Genomic DNA, 18,459 nt, shown 5'->3' with positions numbered 1-18,459 from the left:
AACACTCAGTTGGGTATGCTGCCTGCCATCTAATAGCTTACTGACTAAAAAAAGCCAGAAAAGGGAATCTGTCAAGGGAGTAAGCTGCTGTGGGGACTGGTTTCTGAGAGTAAAAGCTTTTAAAGAGAACCTGCCAGGTGGAGAATGAGTATTTCAATACCCTTCTGAACAGAAAACCTGTGGCCCTCAAGGCTGCTGAAAGAGCACCAGAGCCAACTGGGAATTTTCCAGGTAAATGATGTCCTGTCAGGAAATGCTGTTAGTCCAAGAGGGAAGTGTAGAGACTCTGGGCTTTTAAGCCCTTGTTAGCACCCAGAAAAGCACAGCTGGGTCTTGTGTTTGACACATCCCTCGTGTTGCTGGAGAACCTGGGCATCTCATGACAATGTGGCACAGCCCCTGTGACAAAGGTCACCCTGGTGTTGCCACTTGCCAGCCAACATTTTCAGGCTATGATTGTCCAGCACTCAGAGATCTAAGCAACCCCAGCACTTCCAGATTCCCCACTATGCAGCCAAGAAGTGTAGGATTTTAAGCTGGTTTTGTACTAACTGCTAGTTAAAAAAAAATACAAAAAACCAAAAGTATCAGTTCTTCTCTCTACAAGCACTTTTGAAAGACGGCATTAAAGATGTCCTTCCTTTATGAATGGCTGTTTGGATTAAGCAGTGGGCAGGTCACAAACTCTGTGGGCTAGTCAGGATTAACCATATGGGACAAAATGAGAGTGTGAGGTTATGGAATGCTTCACTGGTTTGTTGGCTTTTTAAGAAGGGAGAAAATATGCATCTATGGAAATGTCTGTGCCAGTTGTGGGGCTTTTCAGTCCTCTCAGATAGGGAATATTTAAGAGGAAGCCGAGAACTGGAAAGCTATGCTTCTGGCATTTTATTTTATGTGGAAATAAAGCCTGCAACAAGTAAATATAGAAAAATCAGACTTTAGCAGATGGGCAAATGTACTTGAAGGATTACTCTGATCAAATGGGTGGCTGCTTTGGATGCCAACCAGTTCCTGTAAATTGTTGTGCAAAACTTAATAGCCAAGTGCAAATCTCCTGGTCCATCCTCAACAAAATGGAAATAGAGACTTCTCTACCACCACCACCTTTCAACTGAAAGATTACTCCATGGCAGAGGACAAATATTCTTGCAGGTAAATTTCAAGTGCTATGAAACATAAAGACTGACTGGGGTATGTACCTGTTCATATATTGCTCCACCTCTCCCACCTCTGCACTTATTCCCCTCTTTTATTTTTACATAGATATGCTGACCAAGCAAGGAGAGTGTCAGTGAGACAGCAGCAGCTATGTCTAAGTAAGCCCTAGTTTTTGCAGTAATTTTGCAAAGACATCTACTGAGACTCCACATAAAGCAAACACCAAAACCCTTGGGATGGTATTTCAGGCCTTAGACTGAAATCTTCAAATCAGATAAAATAAAGAGTGTGCAAACATCGCTGCAAAAGTCAATGTTTACCTCGCAGGTTTTGATATGTTCCTGTTCCCACTCTGTCCTGACCTTATCCAGCTGCTCGATGTTCTGTTTGTACACGTTCTCTGTAAACACAGACACACGCAACAGAAACCCAACAGTCAGGTAAAAGTGATACAGCCTTTCTCTCTTTCCTCCTATTAGGCCTTTACTGTGATTTCTATGCTGCAGGCCTGTGGTTTGCTTGAGTATCACAAGAATGTCTGAGCTTGGAACTGGCGGGGCGCAATAATCTTTGGGTTTTTTTCTTTGTAGCTATGTACTAGGGAAGGATTCTCTCTGTATGGTTTGCAGATCATTTATAAACTTTACAGTAGGGATAATGCAATTCAGAGATGAAGAGCCTGGACCATGCTTGGGCACTCAGCATCCTTAGGCTCTTTCCATTCCAAGCCAGCCAGCTAAGCCACATGATTCGGTGTAAGCTCTTCCATGAGTAGGGAGAGACAAGCCTGAGCTCATGAGCCAGCTCAGGTGTGTGCTGGCCTGTCCTGGGCATACACGTTTGTGGCTGGAGATCACTACTGTGCTCACGCACATGGGGACGGGCTATCTGGTTTGGGCTGTCTCCAGGCAATTTGAATGTCTACTGTGCTTTCTCAAACTTGCTTCAAGAAGAGCTTTTCTTCCCTGGGTGAAGTCCCTAAAGGAAGTTGTTTATAAATTCGTTAATGAAAGCAGGGCACTGATATTTCCACAAAGGACCGTGAATGCAGATGACTGTCAGGTTGCTGCTCTTTAGAGGCTTCTTCATTAGTCTTTGGGCAGGTGACTTTGGGAACCCTGACTTGGGAGACAGCCTGGGTGATTTGGATGGTGTTCTATCAAAATCCTGTGCTGGTAGATCTTTGCTGAGAAGAATCATAGTTTAGCTGCAAACAGCATCACCTGCTTCATTTGCTGCCTCTCTGCATTGCTTGGCTTTGTTCTGGCTCTGAAACAGGAAAAGAAACACCCCAAATTAATTTCTGACGATATTTTTGCTTCTGCCCCAGTTTTTTGTGCCTGCTCTTTTTTCCCTCCTAGGGGAAAGTCTCTAACTTTCAAGCACTTCCTGGCTGCCCCCCCTTTATGCATGGTATGTTGAATGTGTGCTATGGAGAAGGGACCAGAATTTCCCAGGTGCAGCCGTAGGTCCAATGACTTCGAGGGAAAGCTTTCCACCCAGACATCCCTGCCGTAGGAGCTCAGAGCCAGCATGATCCAGCCTGAAGCTGTGCCTGCTGGCTGAGTTGGTTTTTCTCAATTGTTTGATGTGCTTTTCTAATAGATATTTATAAGCAGAAATAAATGGCAGTTAAAATTCTTCATCTTTCAAGCTTCTCATGTAGTACACAGATAAAAAGCACACAGCTTTTAAAATACTTTGCAAATGCCAGATTATTTCCCATAACAACTCAGAAGCCTAAAAGCAAAATTCACTCTAAGTAGAACTTCTCTGTTTAAAAACCTGCAGCTTTTAGCAAATGAAAAAGCAGCCATCACTGACAGGTCTGTACTCGCAGGTCTTTCTGCACAGATGGTGATGACAGTACAGTAATGCACTGCTCTAGACATCAGTGTAAACATTCTTCCATCCTGCCCTTGAAGACAAGGCTCAGGTAGGGGTTCTTACAATCATATTCCTCATCACAGCTGGCTGGGAAACGTGTAGTAAGCTGGGAACAGAAGCTTCATTCTTATTTGCTTCCTGGCCCAAACTGTTTGCAAATGCTGAGCAGAATTAAACAGCTTGTGAAAGCTGCCTCTGTGCATTCCCAACGTGCTGGCATGTGCAGGGAAGAAACAGCAATGGTGCACCCTGAGATCCTTCTGCATGAAAGGAGCTGGGTCAGGTTTAGCTGCCACTTGAAGCTGTGAAATGTTCTGGTGTCATTTCGGCAGGGCCGGGATCCCATCCCCTCTTTGCAGCTAAGCTGCAGGGGTTTGCTCATCAAAGATTAGGGAATGCTGGAAATAAAATGTAAAGTTCTGATGCTGTTTTTAGAGTCTCCACACTGCCCCCCCACTCCTTGAGATGATTTTTGATCCTTTTGCTTACACTGCACTGATTTTTATCGAGCCAAAGGGAGTTCATTTATTTTGTTTTCTCCATCTGTTTCACTGTAAAATGTTCCCATTAAAAGTTAGTGAATTGTCAGTTACAAGTATCAAGACGATGCAAGGAAGGACTGCAGTGCCTTAATTTCCAACGATTTATTTTTGAGTCTGTAAATTTAGTTGAAATTAAACTCACCATAAGGAGAAAAATGTTGAGGAAAAATATGCATTTTAATGTAAGATGCTATGCCTACTAAGTGTAAAAGACCAAAAGGCAAAACTAACTGCATGACATATTTTTGACTTGTTTCTTTTGCTTAATGAATAATTTCAGAGAAAAATCTCATTCAGTTTCCTCCCAGGATTCATAGAACAATTGGATCACAGCCTGGGATAAATTAATTAGATAACTTAGTCCCTTCCCAGAGGATTCTGTGGGGTTAATTTGAAGACAAAGCAGCCCCTGGCATCCTGTAGAATAGTTGGTTAATTGTATTCTTTTGTACCTTGAAAGGTAAACCCCCCAGTTTTCCCTCTAAATAGCACTGTCATCTCAGGTACCTTTTCTGTTTGCTTTTGGTTGCCTGAAGCACTGGTGCGTTCAAAGGACTGCTCGGCCTCATCCGCCTCCTTGCACTTCTGCTCGTAGGTCTTCTTGGACTGCATGGAAATGAAATCAAACGTGAGGGTTTGGCTGGGGGAACAAGGCTGGATTCCCCCCACTGGGATGTTCCAGGCACTTTCTGTTTTGCAGTTTGGGGGAGCAAGTCAGTGCCCAATTTGGGCAATAGAAAAAAATCCCAATGACACCATAGGAGATAGAAAAATAGAACTGAAAAATTGGAGTAGGAGCTGGCAGCATAGATCGTGTCCTTTTCCTGCAGCCCTGAAATTGTTTGCTTTGTACAACTGCAGCTCCCTGCAGGGGTCAGGAATGCACAGGCAGCTCTACCACTGGTGCATCAGGTATCTGCCTGAGCAACCACAAAGAGATGAAATTAGGAGCTACATTCCCAGGGTGGCCGTGGGGTGGGTTGTCATCTCTACCCTGTGACTTGGAGCATCAGGTGGCTGAAGTCAGCGTGTTGCCTTGCCCATTGCTCCAAGCTATGAGGCAGAGCCAGCACCCCACAGGCAACAGTCTTGGTGTAGTTCTCAGAAGCAAGAGAAATCTTTATTTGCACCAAAATATCTATGTATCTTAGAGATGCACTTAGAACAACCACATTTCAAAAAAAATTGTTAGTACGCTTCCAGCTGTACTAACAGGTACACTGACAGGTCTGCTACTACTTTCCTTTAGAGGCAGTTGCCCATTGGAAACCAAACCCAGCTGCCTATAGTTTCTGTACATGCAAGTTTTTGAGCTGGAGAGGGTTCCTCTTGCCTGCAAGATTCACTCGCTGTTCTTAAAGTTGTATTTGCACACACTGACAAATTCTATTTACTCTTCTAAGTACCCTTGCCTAGAAAGAATGAAATCCTGTTTGGCCTGGGGCACCGTTCATTCCATTTTAACCCTCTGGAGACTTTTCAGTGGGTGCAGCAGGGAAGATGAGCTTCCTCCTCAAAGCAGGAATGACATCTTCACTCTCTCACACACACTCTTCCACACTCACACAGCTTTGACCTTTCTTTAAATAGAGGTACGTGTAATACAGATTTTAGTGGAGCCAGTTTGTATCAGGAAACCTGCCCAAGCCCTCCTTGCTTACCTCCATTGTTTTCTTATAATGGGACAGTTTGCTCTTTTGCATACGCTCCATTGCAGACTCATACTGTAAGAAACACACACAAGTCACCACACAAGTTTCTTGCTTTGGACTTCTTCCTCCCCTTTCCAGCAGCCAGAGTAGGAGAGCCATAGTCAGGGCCTTTCTATAGGCCACCTGCCTGTGGGGAAAATTACTTCACTCTGCTTTTATAAATGACAGGTTTCTGAGTGATACAGAGAGCATCAAAGTGCCAGGTAAAAAAAAAATCCCAGATAATTCTGCTTCGGTGGTTTCCATTAATAGCAGAGAGGACATAGATCTTCATTTTCTTCCTCCCTTTTTTTGTCTTAAGGAGATGAACTAGTGCAACACCCAGTCACAGTGCTGCGGGCTCTGCCAGCAGGGTTCCTTTGCTGGTGCCAGAGCTTGGTCCCACATCTCTGCAGGCCAAACCACTGTCTCACCCACATGAGCACAGGTAGTTTTCCATTTTCAATACAAACAATTCCTGTCTCTTTTATATTGCACTGCTTCTGGCAACTTTATGCTCACTGTGATTTGATTTCCATGCTGGAGTCATCTGGGCAGTGTTGGAAGGACAGTGCTGGGTTCTCTTTTATGGCTTTAGTTGTGGTATGGCCATCTGTATATGACAATAAGATATGCTCCTACTGGCAGGGGATGGGTTTCTTCAGGCGGACTTTAGTTCCTTTAATCTTTACATTCTGCTCAAACAAAACTCTCTCCAGGGCTACCCAGATGCTTGTTTCACATTGAGCACAGTCTTGAGAGCAGCTACAATACAACACAAATCACAGCATTTTGGGAGGTTACCAAAACTGCTGACACCATCCAGTATGTCTGATGTTGGCTTCCTCACAGCCACACGCTACACAGAGAAAAAATCTTATCTAAGATTCCAAAGGAGTTTTTACTTTTTTTTTTTTTCCAGGCCCCTCAAACTGTTCCCAGTTGAATTATAGGCTTACTGTTCTCAACAGGAGAGAGCCTCTCTGCACATTCCAGTGGCAAAGGGAATGGGGTACAAACACAAATGAACCTGGTGCCCACTGTCTGTCTTTTAATGCCTTATTTGCTTCATCAGATCACTGCCAACCTCAAATCTCAATAGCAGCACTGGTTTTACTCACTTTCATATTCAGAATTCTTTGCTATTCCAAGTTCCTGTGTGTCAGGGGCTTGTAGACACAAAATTTTTGTGGCACCAGATACTGGTTATATGCACTTTCATCTGTTTAAAATTAGCAAAGAAATGAATATTTATTTTACTCCTCCATCACTCAGTGCTGTCAGAATTAAGGGGCTGTCCTGTCTTTGTCTTCAACTCCACGGAGCCAGAGAAGGTGTGAGAGTGGCCACTGTTGTCTCTATTGAGAGCTATTTTTCAAGAGACTTAGGGCTTGATAAGGTCACAGGGCGTGAAATTGCCTTAAATATACTCAAATTTTTATTATACAACATCAACTAGATGCTACTTATTCCATGTATTTGTTATTCAGTATATATTGGTGTTGCATTCAGCATGATATTAATTTGCTTTCATGTTTTTAAACATTTGTGTTACGCCTTTGTTTAACGCATGTTGTAGATTGTGCAGGGTCGTATCAAAGAAACCCATTGGCAAGGGTATAAAAAAGAGAAAAGGAAGGATTAAGTTCTTACAGAAATAATAATAACAGTATCTGCAGTTACACCAGAGAGAATAAAAGGGACTAAAACCTCTGGTTCCTGAGTTCAGAGCACTACTTTGTTTCCAGCTGGGATCAGAAAGAGATTTTTGTTCCACAGTCTCGTCTATAGAGGGAACAGGGCATGCTGGAAATGCTTTATCATCTTTTGCAGAATTCCCCCCCTATAGCTGGAGAAAGGTCCTCAGCACGGACCATTGACCCAATCTGTTTCAACATTTCTCTAGTTTCTCACCTTTTTTCTTTGCTCCTTCTGCCTTTCTCGGAACTCCTCTATTCCTTTCAATTCTTCCTTCAGCATTACTGACAGCTGGATATGAGAGTTTCCAACACTTTCAATTTCTAAAACAAATCAGAATTCATATTCAGTCAGTGGAAAGGTCTTTAAAGATAAAGTCACATTTTTTAGGAGATGTTTCTGTGATGTGACTGCCCTATGAGTTCGCAAGCAGGGCAGCCTTTAAAAAGGTTTCCCTTTTGTTTCTGCGTGCACTGACATTGCTGAGGGTTCAAGAGCAGAGTGACTGTGTTTCTTCATGGTCCCATTTACCCCATCTGTCCCCCTTCCTTTGGCGCTGAAGGTCAGAAGTTGTGGTGCAGAGGGAAGGAAGGAGATCTCACTTCCATCATCCCTGTGTCTGCTTTGCCGTGGCTGTGCTGCTGGGCTGTCACTGCTCTTGGGAGCTGCTGCCAGTAGTGGCCAGTCATTAGATGAGGTTGCATGCTGAGAATTTCCAAGGGTCAGCCAAGATGGATTGAATTTCAGAGCACCTGGCTGGTGCTGTTTGAAATGGCTGGGAACTTCTCTGCGTTTGTCAGCTTTGGTGCCTCTGAAATGGAACCCCGCATTTTCCAGAAATGTTGAGCTCCCACACCCAGGCCCTAAAAATACCCCAGTCCAGCAGCTGCTTTTCAAGAGGGAGTTTTGATGTAAACAGCAGGTGCCAGTGACCAGGTACGGTATCCTATTGCCTCTGATGCTGCTGCATTTTGTGTGTGTGAAAGGGTCTTCTCAAGCCTGGGGCATGTTTAGAAAGTTGGTTTGGTGTCAGTGGTTTGCAGAAGAGGGAACAGAGCTCATATCTTGTGACTTGATCCAGATAAATTTACTTGAAGAACAAGCCATTTGCTTCACCACCAGAAAGTGGATTGAGTGCCCAGCAGGCACCCTTTTCCTCCACTCTTTACACTACAGACTGGGATAAAAAAGCTGGGAATAGAGGGGGGAACAGGATGAACACATTGGGTGCCTGTGTTTCCTAGGTCAGAAGGGAACAGGGAAATACTTACGTTGCTTGAGCATCTCGAATGCTGCCTTCAGTGTGCTGTGGGGCAGAAACAAGACACTTTCTTAGTATTGCCTTCTAAGGGTGTGTTGTGAATCCGGGGAAAAAAACTTTCCCTCAGAACCTCGAAGATCCACATAGAGATAAAAACCCTTAACAGCCTCGTAATAAAAGCTGACCATGCTAACAAGCACAATAGCATCAATCTGTTACCATCAGGAAATGCAATAAAACGGTCCATGAAGCAAGGAATTGCACCATTCCTTCTGTGCACCCTTTTTCAGTCGCACTGTATTTGTGACCGTGAATGTTAACAGCCTCTCTCCTTGCACCTTGCTAGTAGATACGAATGAAACGCCGGCGGCCGGGGGGAATTGGGGTTTTGGAGCAGTAGCCTGAAGGGTGGAGCGAAACCCGCTCGTCCCTGAGCGCTGAATGCGGCCCCGCTCCGTCCTCGGCGCCCCCATCCCGCGCCGCAGCATCGCCCACACCGCGCCTGCCGAGCACCCCCGTGTGGCACCGCTGCTGCCTTCCGCACCAAAGCCCGGCGCTTGCCACATGCCACAGGCACGGCACGATGAATAAAGCATGCCGTGAAATCCGGCAGCCGCATCGCTCAGTGGTAGGGCTGCAGAGGGGCATGAGAGGGAACCACAGACTGATGTCCTGTCTTTTGACTAGGGCAGAGTCCAGTTCCAGAAGGCACCAGAGATATCAGCATAGATGTGAAGAGACAGCAAAAGGTGTGTAAAAGGCATTTTCAACTCAATAAATTCCTCTAGCTCTGAATTTGCAGGCCGGCAGGGCATTTGCGCACACAGAAGCCAGGGCTGAGTGATTTGGAAGCTTTTCAGATTTAGAAATAATCTCTTCAAGCCCCAGAGTTGTTGTTCCTGGAAGGAATCCGTTCTGGGCTCTCCATGCAGACCTGGTCTGCCCCAGGGAGGAGCCCAGGGGGAGAGCTGATGAATGAAGAGCCTCCAGTCTCCCTGGCTACTCGGAGACTGCTGTCACTTTCCAGTCATGTGCTCCCGCAGATGGGCAGGGAAATCTGCATCTCTTGGGCCATTTCGGGAGCCTTATGAGGCACGGGAAGGATCCTAATTGCCCTGTGTTAATTTAAGCTGGACATCTGTTTCCTAATCAAAGCTTGCTCTCCCAGCAGTGAGGCTGCCTTGCCAGGCATAAGAAAAATGCACAGGCGAGGGGAAAGGTTGGGCCTGTCCTCAGCAAAAACTGCCTGGAAACCCATCCCAGATCTAAGTTTGTAGAAATATAAGGAAATGGCTTTCAAAGAGGAAAGAAGAGCTGCTTGAATTTTTTCAGATTTCAACTAGATTGTGGTGAATCTCTTGAGATAAGTCAGGGAGAGCATTCTAGATTGAGTATTTTTAAGTGTTTTCCTAACAATACTTACACATTTGAAGGTTTGTTTTGTAAAAAGTTAAGTGTGAAATTTGGGTGGAAACTAAATTTTCACACCACGAAGGAAACAAGCAGTATTCATTCCAGCTAATTAAAAGCTTGACATTAAAAGACAAGTTGAATATCAGTGGCAGAGATAGTTTTTTCTCACCTAAAAGATCTAATGGATTATCTTAAAAAAATAAATATATACAAGGAATAAAATTTTATTTTCCAGTGGGTAATTTCCAGTAGGAGGTGGGGAATGTGTTAACAACTTCATGCCTGAAACAGGTAAATACTGGAATTTAAAAAATAGAGGGCACTTGCAAACTGCACATACTGTTTGTACTCTGTGTTGATCTATTTTTTCAGAGATTTTTTTCCCTTTGCTGTTGGTGATTCAAGTTATGCAAAAACTGGGAAAATTGCTGTAGTGGATAATGAAAAATAGCTTTCTCAGTATATATCAAGGACAAAAGCAATTTGCTGCTTTTTTGGTTTCCAGGCACCTGAGCTACCAGAGCAGTTCATGGTCACAAGTCACCCATGGAGCTGTTCTCCTTTTCCTGGCTCTCTGTAAGGCCAAAGGGGTCTCTGGTGTAATAATGCATCTGGCTGTGACCCAAAGAGGGATCAATTTGTCCCCTGCATGGTCTCTAATGGCCTTTTCAGAAATCTCTGGCTTTTTTCTTCCTTGTATGAAGGATTTGTCCAGCCAATTCCACAGCTGCTGACTGGGGCAAGTAGATTGAAATAGACTTAAGCCATTTCCTTCCTTATTTTTATAATATTTTTCTAAAATCAGTGAATTGGATCCCACATCCTTACAAGGCTTAAGAGGGCAGCAAATATGTCATCATGCCAAGTTATACATGTGGGAGAGAATAAATAAATCAAATTTTGACCTGTGGATCCATCAGGACTCCCTTTACGACTCCTGGGCTGCAGCAGCAGTGCTATAGATTTGCTCCTGGATGTTCTGATTATATCAGTGAAATATTTCAGTGCTTCACAGGGCTTAATGGAAGTGACTCCTGCACCTGATACACGAATGAGTTTTAATTCTGTCTGTGCTGGTGTGGATGTACAGCACCTCTTACCTATTGCTTTTGGGTGGGTTTGGCTTTCTAATGGGATTGATGTGGGCTTTACTCTGAGGCATCCAAAGTGAGGACATCTCACTCTCCTGGACACTCTGAAAGAGTGTTTTACCCTCAGTAGATGTGGCTGCTTAGCATTCTGGTAGAACTGATTTTTTGTGTTTGTCCTGTGGATAAATTAGAAAACCTGGGGTTGAAAACAATTCAAGCAAAACTGAAAATTTGACACCATTTGTCCTTTTTTTCTTTTTTTTTTCTTTCTTTTTCTTTTTTTCCTTCTTTTTTATTCCTTTTTTTCTTTTTAAAATTTTTTTCTTTTTTCTTTTTTTCTTTTTTCCTTTTTTCTTTTTTCTTTTTTTTCTTCTTTTTTTCTTTTTTTTCTTTTTATTTTCTAACTTTTCTTTTCTTTTTTTTTTTCTCCTTTTCTTTTATTTTCTTTTTTTTTTTTAATTGCCCACTTCTGAGATTTCCACATACATTCTGGAATACTGTTAAATCACTCCAGCTAAAGACAGAGCTCCAGCCTTCCCTTTGGGCACCCCCACATGGAGAATCCTGCAGGTGTCTCCTTGAAAATAAGGCTGCACACGAATTTACTCTGTGTGTTTGTTAAACGACTCCCTGTTGTACATTTAAAGATTGGATTTGTCAGAAATTAATTTTGGGCAGAAACAGGGGTGCCTGAATCTGGAATAAGAGGAAACAGCCTGTGCAACAGCCACTGCAGCAACTTCGAGGGGGTTTTGCCATCTAGTGGCTACAATATTCTTACCGGGTTGGTTTGGCTTTTTATGCTTTCTCTCTGTTTTTGGACCTTGTTTTTGCTGAAAAACTGAGCTGTGCTGGGCAGTCCTCTGTGCCACGAGCACCCTCAGGAATTGCTCTGTTGGCCTGCTTCACAGCCATCAAAAGCTGAATTTCATGGCACCAGAGACGTAATTAGCAGAGCCGTTGCAGTGGCAGTGCCTAGGTGACAGATATACTCACCATTACACTGTTGCACCACACTATTTTGTCTAAATCTTTTCAACTTTAAGCTTGATCGTTTGGACACTTTTTCCCAGTACTTTGCCTTTAGACACTGGGTTAACTGAGTAATTCAGAGAGTCCCCTTATATCTTGTACACAGGAAGGTAAAACAGGCCCTTCTAACCGGAAAACCACAGATCGTTTTTAATTTTCTTTCTTTTCTACCTTTGCTTGGTGACTAGAAGTGTGAAATAACCCCACCTTCCTTTCTGGTAGGTTTCTGTTTTGACATTGGTATGATCTACAATTTTCAGTTGTTCTTGTAATTTTTAAAAATACCCTTCCTTGAAACTGAGAGAAGTCTGTGCCAGATGAACTCTACAGACCAGTTCCCAGCAATCCTGTCCACCCTCAGCCTCCGGTAACTTAGATCCTGGTAGCAGAGTTGTGGAGCCACTGCAGTGACAGTCCCCTCTGAGGTCACCATTAACATCTGCCTTTCCTCCTGGCACACAGGGAAGACCCAATGTGGTATTACCAACCATTCCTTCTGTGAAGCCCAGTGGTGTGGGGAGACATGTCCAGAATCATCTGGTCTCTAATAATTCACACCTGGGAATTATGTGTGAACCTGTGTCTTCACTGCAAAGAAGAAATGAAGGGAGAGGAGTTGTGCTCTTTTAACAGGGAAGTAACGAAGTCACTACCCAGTCCTAGGCCAGGCACACAGCAGTGTTTCACATGAGAATCATGTCTCACCTTGTTTAGTGGGCATGTGGCAAAAACACTGAAGAATTAATTTTGCCATGATGTTTTCTTGTTCTCAGAGGAGCTATAAACACAAAGACAATGCCCCTCAGTGCAGCTGGAAGGATTTCTGTCCAAGTTCCAGCTGGGCTGTGGTGTGGAGCCACATGAGCTGTCATCTGAGCTGCTGCAGAGGCTGCACTGTGCACCAGGCTGGGCTCAGTGACAGCTTTGGGATTGTAGGACTTTCACAGAAGTAACAACCTGTGTGGAGGGTTCCTCACGTGCTGTGGGGTGTCCACATCCATATTTGGGTGCTTGGATATTTCCAGGGATGTGTCAGGAATGGCAGCAGCCCTGAACTGAAGGGGAAGGGGGCTGTGTCAGCACTCCAGGGCTGGTTACTGGGAGCACAGACACGTCACCCCAGACTTTGCTGTGGCAGGGGAGCAAACAGGAAGACATCTCCATGTTCCTTGTCCTCCCTGTAAATCTGTGTCCATAGACAACAATTTAGATCCCTTGTGGCTCCAGAATGAGCTGTGCTATCGAAATCAAAGGTTAAAACAGTCAAAGCAAATTTTGTACCTTTAACATAAAACTAAATCTCCTCACATCTCTCAGAAAGAGAGCAGCGCCGCTCAAAAATGCCTGTCCTCATCACTAGAGAGCTTTTCTAGATCAAATTTAATGGGGACTGAGCAGAGGCTTAGGTCCATTTTCAGAGTCCTGAAAGTTCAAAGAACTAGTGTATACGTTCTGTGTGGGTTCAGAACATTTGGATGGAGAATAACCAGCCATGGAAGGATGTGACCTTCCAAACTGACTTTTAGCTTCAATTCAAAAATGCTGGCTTTGTGTGGAATAATACAGAGGATTCTGTATATTAAGTGACAGATGCACTATTTTTATCCACAGGAAGCAGCAATTGGCATTTTGTTACAGATGCCCTCACCTTACACTCACCAAAATGTTCTATTTCAGGCATTGCAGAGAAGAGCACATATGGGCTTGAAGGAACTACCCTTTCCCGAGGTCTTAAGGAGATGGCAGTGGAAAAAAATGGATGAAAAATGTAGGAAATCATATACATGAGAAGAGACAAGCAGAGCAAATGACAAAAATAGCTGTTGTCATTCTAGACAGAATTTAACCAGCTAGTACGTGTTTACATCAGTTATTTTACAGAAGAGCAGTTCCCAAAGGCCCTGGTTCAGCTGAAGCTGAGGATGTATCTGAGAACTGGGCTCTGTAGCATATTCTGCTTTCATGTTGCTGTGCTGAAGAGTTGCCCAAGGCCACTGCGTGGAAATTCCCAGTCACCTTGCAGCCAGAAAGGTGTTTCCTCTTAAAGGCACAAGCTCTGCGGGGAATCATCTCTAGTGTGCGAAGCATCATTGCTGTGTACACTCCCAGCGAACAGTTGCAAATATGATCTCAGTCCGTAACTTGGCTGGAAATGCCCAGTTTCTGTACATCCTCTCCCATGTGTGCACCACAGAGAGTACAAATACTGCAGTTTAAACTTCAAAACCTGTAGTTCTCTCTCCCCTGCTGGATATGGCTGTAAGCTGTCATTTGCCAAGAAAACATGGCTCTAGGTTTGTAATCAACTTTTCATAATTTCTTTTATGAGTGGAGACTAGGAAATGGTGATACAGATTTAATTTTTTTAGTTTAAAAAGTGGGATAACAGGCATACATTGTTTTACCTATTGACTCAGTGGATACTAAAATGTTTCGGGCTTTAAATAAGAACAAGACAGAAGAAAACACTGGAGGCTGTTCCATATAAAGCTGCTGCCGGTGTGGCATCCTATGAACTTACTAATTGCTATGGCTAGAAGATTATTTAGAAGAAATATCTTCATATGCTTGCCCTGTTGTTCTACTCTTCCCTTGGGATCTACTGTTGGGGACAGAATATTAAGCTGAAGGGGTTAGTCTGAGCCTCTGTGATCCTTCTTGCAGTCTTAGGTTGAAGTGTGTGCATCCTTCTGTGCATTGGAATGAGCTTGTCAAGGCCTGTAGCAACTGCTGAGAGCTGTGCCATGGGTTGGGAAGAGGATCTCCCCGTTCCCTTTGGGAAGGGGTTTGTACCAGCTGCAGTGCTTTTGGCAAGAACAAGCAGCTGGACTACTGAATGATGGTGTCCTTTGGCTGCTAGTTCCCTAACTTTTGTTTCTCGAGCTGGAAGCTGGAGTGTTTGCTTGCTGTGTCAATGGTGTCCAGCACCAGCTTCTTTTAGAAACCCCATCTTGGCTTTTTTAAGAAATTAGAAATAAAAGGTGCAGCGTTGTTGTGGTTCCTGCCCCCTGCCACGTGGTCCTGGGAGAGGGGTCCCAGGCTAGAGCAGGGCCTCCGGGGTTTCCCTACTCCTTGGTCAGCCTCGTTCCCCATGGGTTGTTTTGTGTTCCCCTGCCCGGGAAGAACGCTCTGGTCCCGTGATTGCTCAGTTCTTGGCCAAGTCGGCGCCCGAGCAGCTGGAGAAATAAACATCTCTCTGAAAACATCTACCAATAATTGGTCCTTACATTTCTTTTCCACGAGCCTCGTTGTCTGTACAAGTTGCAAGAATTCCCACTGCAACACAGCGTGTCTGCCTTGCTGGTTTTGGTGCTGTCAGACACATTCCTGCACCTGTGGGCTGCCCACGGCCAGTTCCAACCCCGCTGTGCACAGGCACGGCGAGGCCCTGGCTGTCAGTCACACCTCCAGCAGCAGTGCTCGCATCTTGTCCCCTGCTAGACCTGAGGTCAGCGTGGTTCTCACGTTTCTGATCTGCAGAGCCCACAGCAGACACTCCACGTTATCCTCTTTGGCCAGGTCACAACGTGATGTTACTGCTGGGGCTCGGCACTGAAGTGTCCTGTGAGGTCTGGCCTGGAGCTGTCCCTGCCAGGCTCGGGCAGGGCCGGGCCCTGAGAGGCCAGCTCTCCATAAGAGGAGCTGGAGCCATGCTGAGGGAACAGCCCAGGGCTCTAGGGTGGGATCCTGATGGCTGCTGTCAGCTAGAGTTTTCTTAAATCAATAGAAAGCGGTCCCAGATTTGCTGTTACATTCCAGTAAGCCTTCCCTACAATCTTGCTTTTGAGTCAGCAGCATATTCCTTCATCTGTGTCCTCGGTGAACAAAAAAGGGCAGTTAAATCTTTTTATACATTTAGCTGAGTTCAGCAAGTTGCTCCAGCTGAAGCAGAATTTTGGGGGGGGAAGGGGCAAGCCTGAAAAAATGTTGAAATTGTTGGGTTTTTTTTTTAATTCAAAATAAAAGCTTTTAAAATACAGGGGAGGCTTGGGAGAGAACTGTTTTCTGCAGCAATGGTCACTACCTGGTGCAGTCTGCCATCGACTTCTCCAGGCTGCTCTGGTGCTTGTTATTTACTCATCGTGCTTATTCCCTGCACCTTGTTTTGTGCTATCCTGACTGTGCTGAATTATCAACCTGGGCCTTACAGTTGTTTCTCTTAAGATCTTCTGGGAATTCTCTCATACTGGAAGGTTTTGGGTGTTTTTTGTGGATGCATTTTTTATGTTCCTTTTATCGATTTTTTGAAAGGGTATCAGGTACCCTCCTGATATTGAGAACTGCTGGGGTGTGAAATAATTTCCCAGAAGTGACAGAAAGCCTTAGTATCTGAGATGTTTAAAAGGTGGCTAAATTTAAGACTAGAGGATAATAATTTTGCATTAGCAAGAAAATGACTGAGTGATTTAAAATCAGTAATTTCTGCTCTTCTGCCACATAGCATGGCACAGGAAGGTCTGCAAAATGTTCTGCAAAAAAACCTGGAAGCTACTTCTTTTTCTGGTGATTGTCAAATGGAAGTTTTAGGTACAAATACATTAGATTTTAAGAAATACTGCTACCCAAAGCTGCATTTGAAGGTGTGAACAGCCCTGTTCAGCCTGTCAAGTACTTGTAATTCCATTAGGACCCAGTATGCTAGATGATAATAGGGAGCCCTATAAAGAGGAAACACTTGGAAAAATGCACTGGGACAGCTGCAACATAGTCCTTTCAAGCTTTTCCTACTATAGGTAGTACATAGATTCCCTCCCTCAAGTTTCCCTGATGGACTGACCTTGGGAGCAGAACTGCTGCCAGCAATCAATGTCATATAAACAAACAGAAACTTCACACGGAGGAGATCACACAGACACAGAAAATTCAACAATTTTAAGGCATCAAAACCAAACATTTCATTTTCTTTAGTTGTTCCAGCCCTGAATAGACTTCAGTTTTCTCTGATTTTGTGTTTGCTCCGGACAAATGCCCTTCACTGCCTGTCTGTGTAATTCCTTAAACAGAGGATGCTGGATGAGAAAGAGCCAAGTGTCCTCTCTGCTTCAGAACGGGCACAGTGAGACACTTTCTCTGATAAAAATATCAGTGCAGAGCTGGTCTCTCCCCAGCCAGGTGTGGGTTATGGAAACACAGTAAATCAGCTCCATAGCACAGCTTTGTTCATGTATTTAGCCTTCCCTCCATGCCAAGCTATAAAACTGCTGGATCAAAGTGAACTGGGCCCAAGTCCAGACTTCCCCCAGCTTGAGGGGAACTTGGATCCATATCCCAACACTGGGATTTGGCTCTGCCTCTAAATCAAGCTCTCATAATCTCTTAGGAAAAGTCAGACCCATGAATTGTCCACTAAGTCACTGAAGGGCAGCCAAAGCTGCTTGTTGCTGAACACATTTGCTCTGCCTGCCCTGTATTGCCAGTAAAGGAGTTGAGGTGAAGTCTTTCTTTAATCCTGGAATGCTGATCTTAGCCTTTGGCTTGAGAAGAACCCATCCATCCTTAATCTGATGTTTTAATTCCCGAATATTTCTTCTTCTCCTTCCTTTTCACCAATTAGGTCAGTGAACTGAGATACCAGGAAGGCAGAAGCCATCTCCTAGGTCTGTGGTATCCCTGGGTGCTGCTCAGGGGCAAGGCAGAGCTGGAGCACTGGCGGGGGAAGCCTTGCCTGTTCTCTTGGCATCACCCAGTACTTGGAGGGATGCAGCAGTGTCTGTGTCAGCCTGGCTGTGCCACCACCAAGTCACATCGGGTGATTGCTGGCACCTCCCTGCCATGGCAGTACAAGGCTTTGAGGTCAAGTCTCCCCATAAACTACGAACAGGGAACCACACTTGCACTGGGAGTGATAAATCGACGTGAAAAGGAGACTGCAATTAAGGAATGAGATATGGGATGGATGAGGGTAGCAGGCCCCAGGGATCAATAGAGCTGTTTTATGTTTAGATTGAGGTCTTCTCTTTCAGTCTTGTCTTCTGTGACCCCACACCTTCATCTTCAGCCACCTTATTACTGTATTATTACTTGTTACAATAATGACAAAATGTCTCATTATTGCTGCTGCCATCAATAATAGCAGCAGTTTATCAGCAGTGTTTATTAAGTTAAATTCCATACCAACATCTATCTTTCCCTCCCAACACAATTTATACATGATTTAGGATAGTAATGGAGGAGACAGAGAAAAATATGTCATCTTAGTGTATTTCAGTAGTTCCATTGAATTATTTCAAATTAAGTCCCTTCAAAGAGATTTAAATTTTGTATTCCTAAGCTAAGCCTTTTTTCCTGCTGCAGCAGCTGATTTTTGGGGTCTTTGTTCTGTCACAGTCTCTCAGTGTTCATCAGCTTTCCAGAATTGTCAAGCCACCATCCTAAACATTTCACAACCTTTTCCTTTCTCTTTTTTCCCCATCACTTAGATGGCTTTTGGAAACAAATATTAAACATTAAGAATCTTGAAATTAAAAAAAAATTCTCAGGAAAGGACCTACTGGCAGTTTCCAAATAGATACTTTGTGAATCCTACTGTGAAGGACTGTGATGTTTCCCCACTTTCCCTGTACATTGTGAAGAGCTGTGTAATGCACTGAAGTGAGTGGCTGTGACCACATTCAGACAAAACACAGGAGTCTGATATTTCCTCCAAAATAATTTTGTTTCCACTAATAATAAAAGAATTCCTT

General features: G+C 44.1%; 1 protein-coding gene across 1 annotated transcript in view; it reads right to left on the bottom strand.

Moving 5' to 3' along the window:
* The window catches only part of PSTPIP1 (proline-serine-threonine phosphatase interacting protein 1), a 50,534-nt gene that overhangs the window by 11,380 nt on the left and 20,695 nt on the right, over window positions 1-18,459 (bottom strand). Inside the window, exons 4-9 of the mRNA XM_010412319.4 lie at window positions 8,251-8,285; window positions 7,196-7,302; window positions 5,252-5,314; window positions 4,098-4,196; window positions 2,385-2,430; window positions 1,482-1,561 (exon numbers count right to left, since the gene is read on the bottom strand). Coding sequence (XP_010410621.3) covers window positions 1,482-1,561; window positions 2,385-2,430; window positions 4,098-4,196; window positions 5,252-5,314; window positions 7,196-7,302; window positions 8,251-8,285 — 430 coding nt within the window. The remainder of the gene's footprint in view (window positions 1-1,481; window positions 1,562-2,384; window positions 2,431-4,097; window positions 4,197-5,251; window positions 5,315-7,195; window positions 7,303-8,250; window positions 8,286-18,459) is intronic.

This window comes from Corvus cornix, chromosome 10 (assembly GCF_000738735.6).
Source record: "Corvus cornix cornix isolate S_Up_H32 chromosome 10, ASM73873v5, whole genome shotgun sequence".
NCBI lineage: Eukaryota > Metazoa > Chordata > Aves > Passeriformes > Corvidae > Corvus > Corvus cornix.
This window is presented reverse-complemented; position numbering and strand designations above follow the sequence as displayed.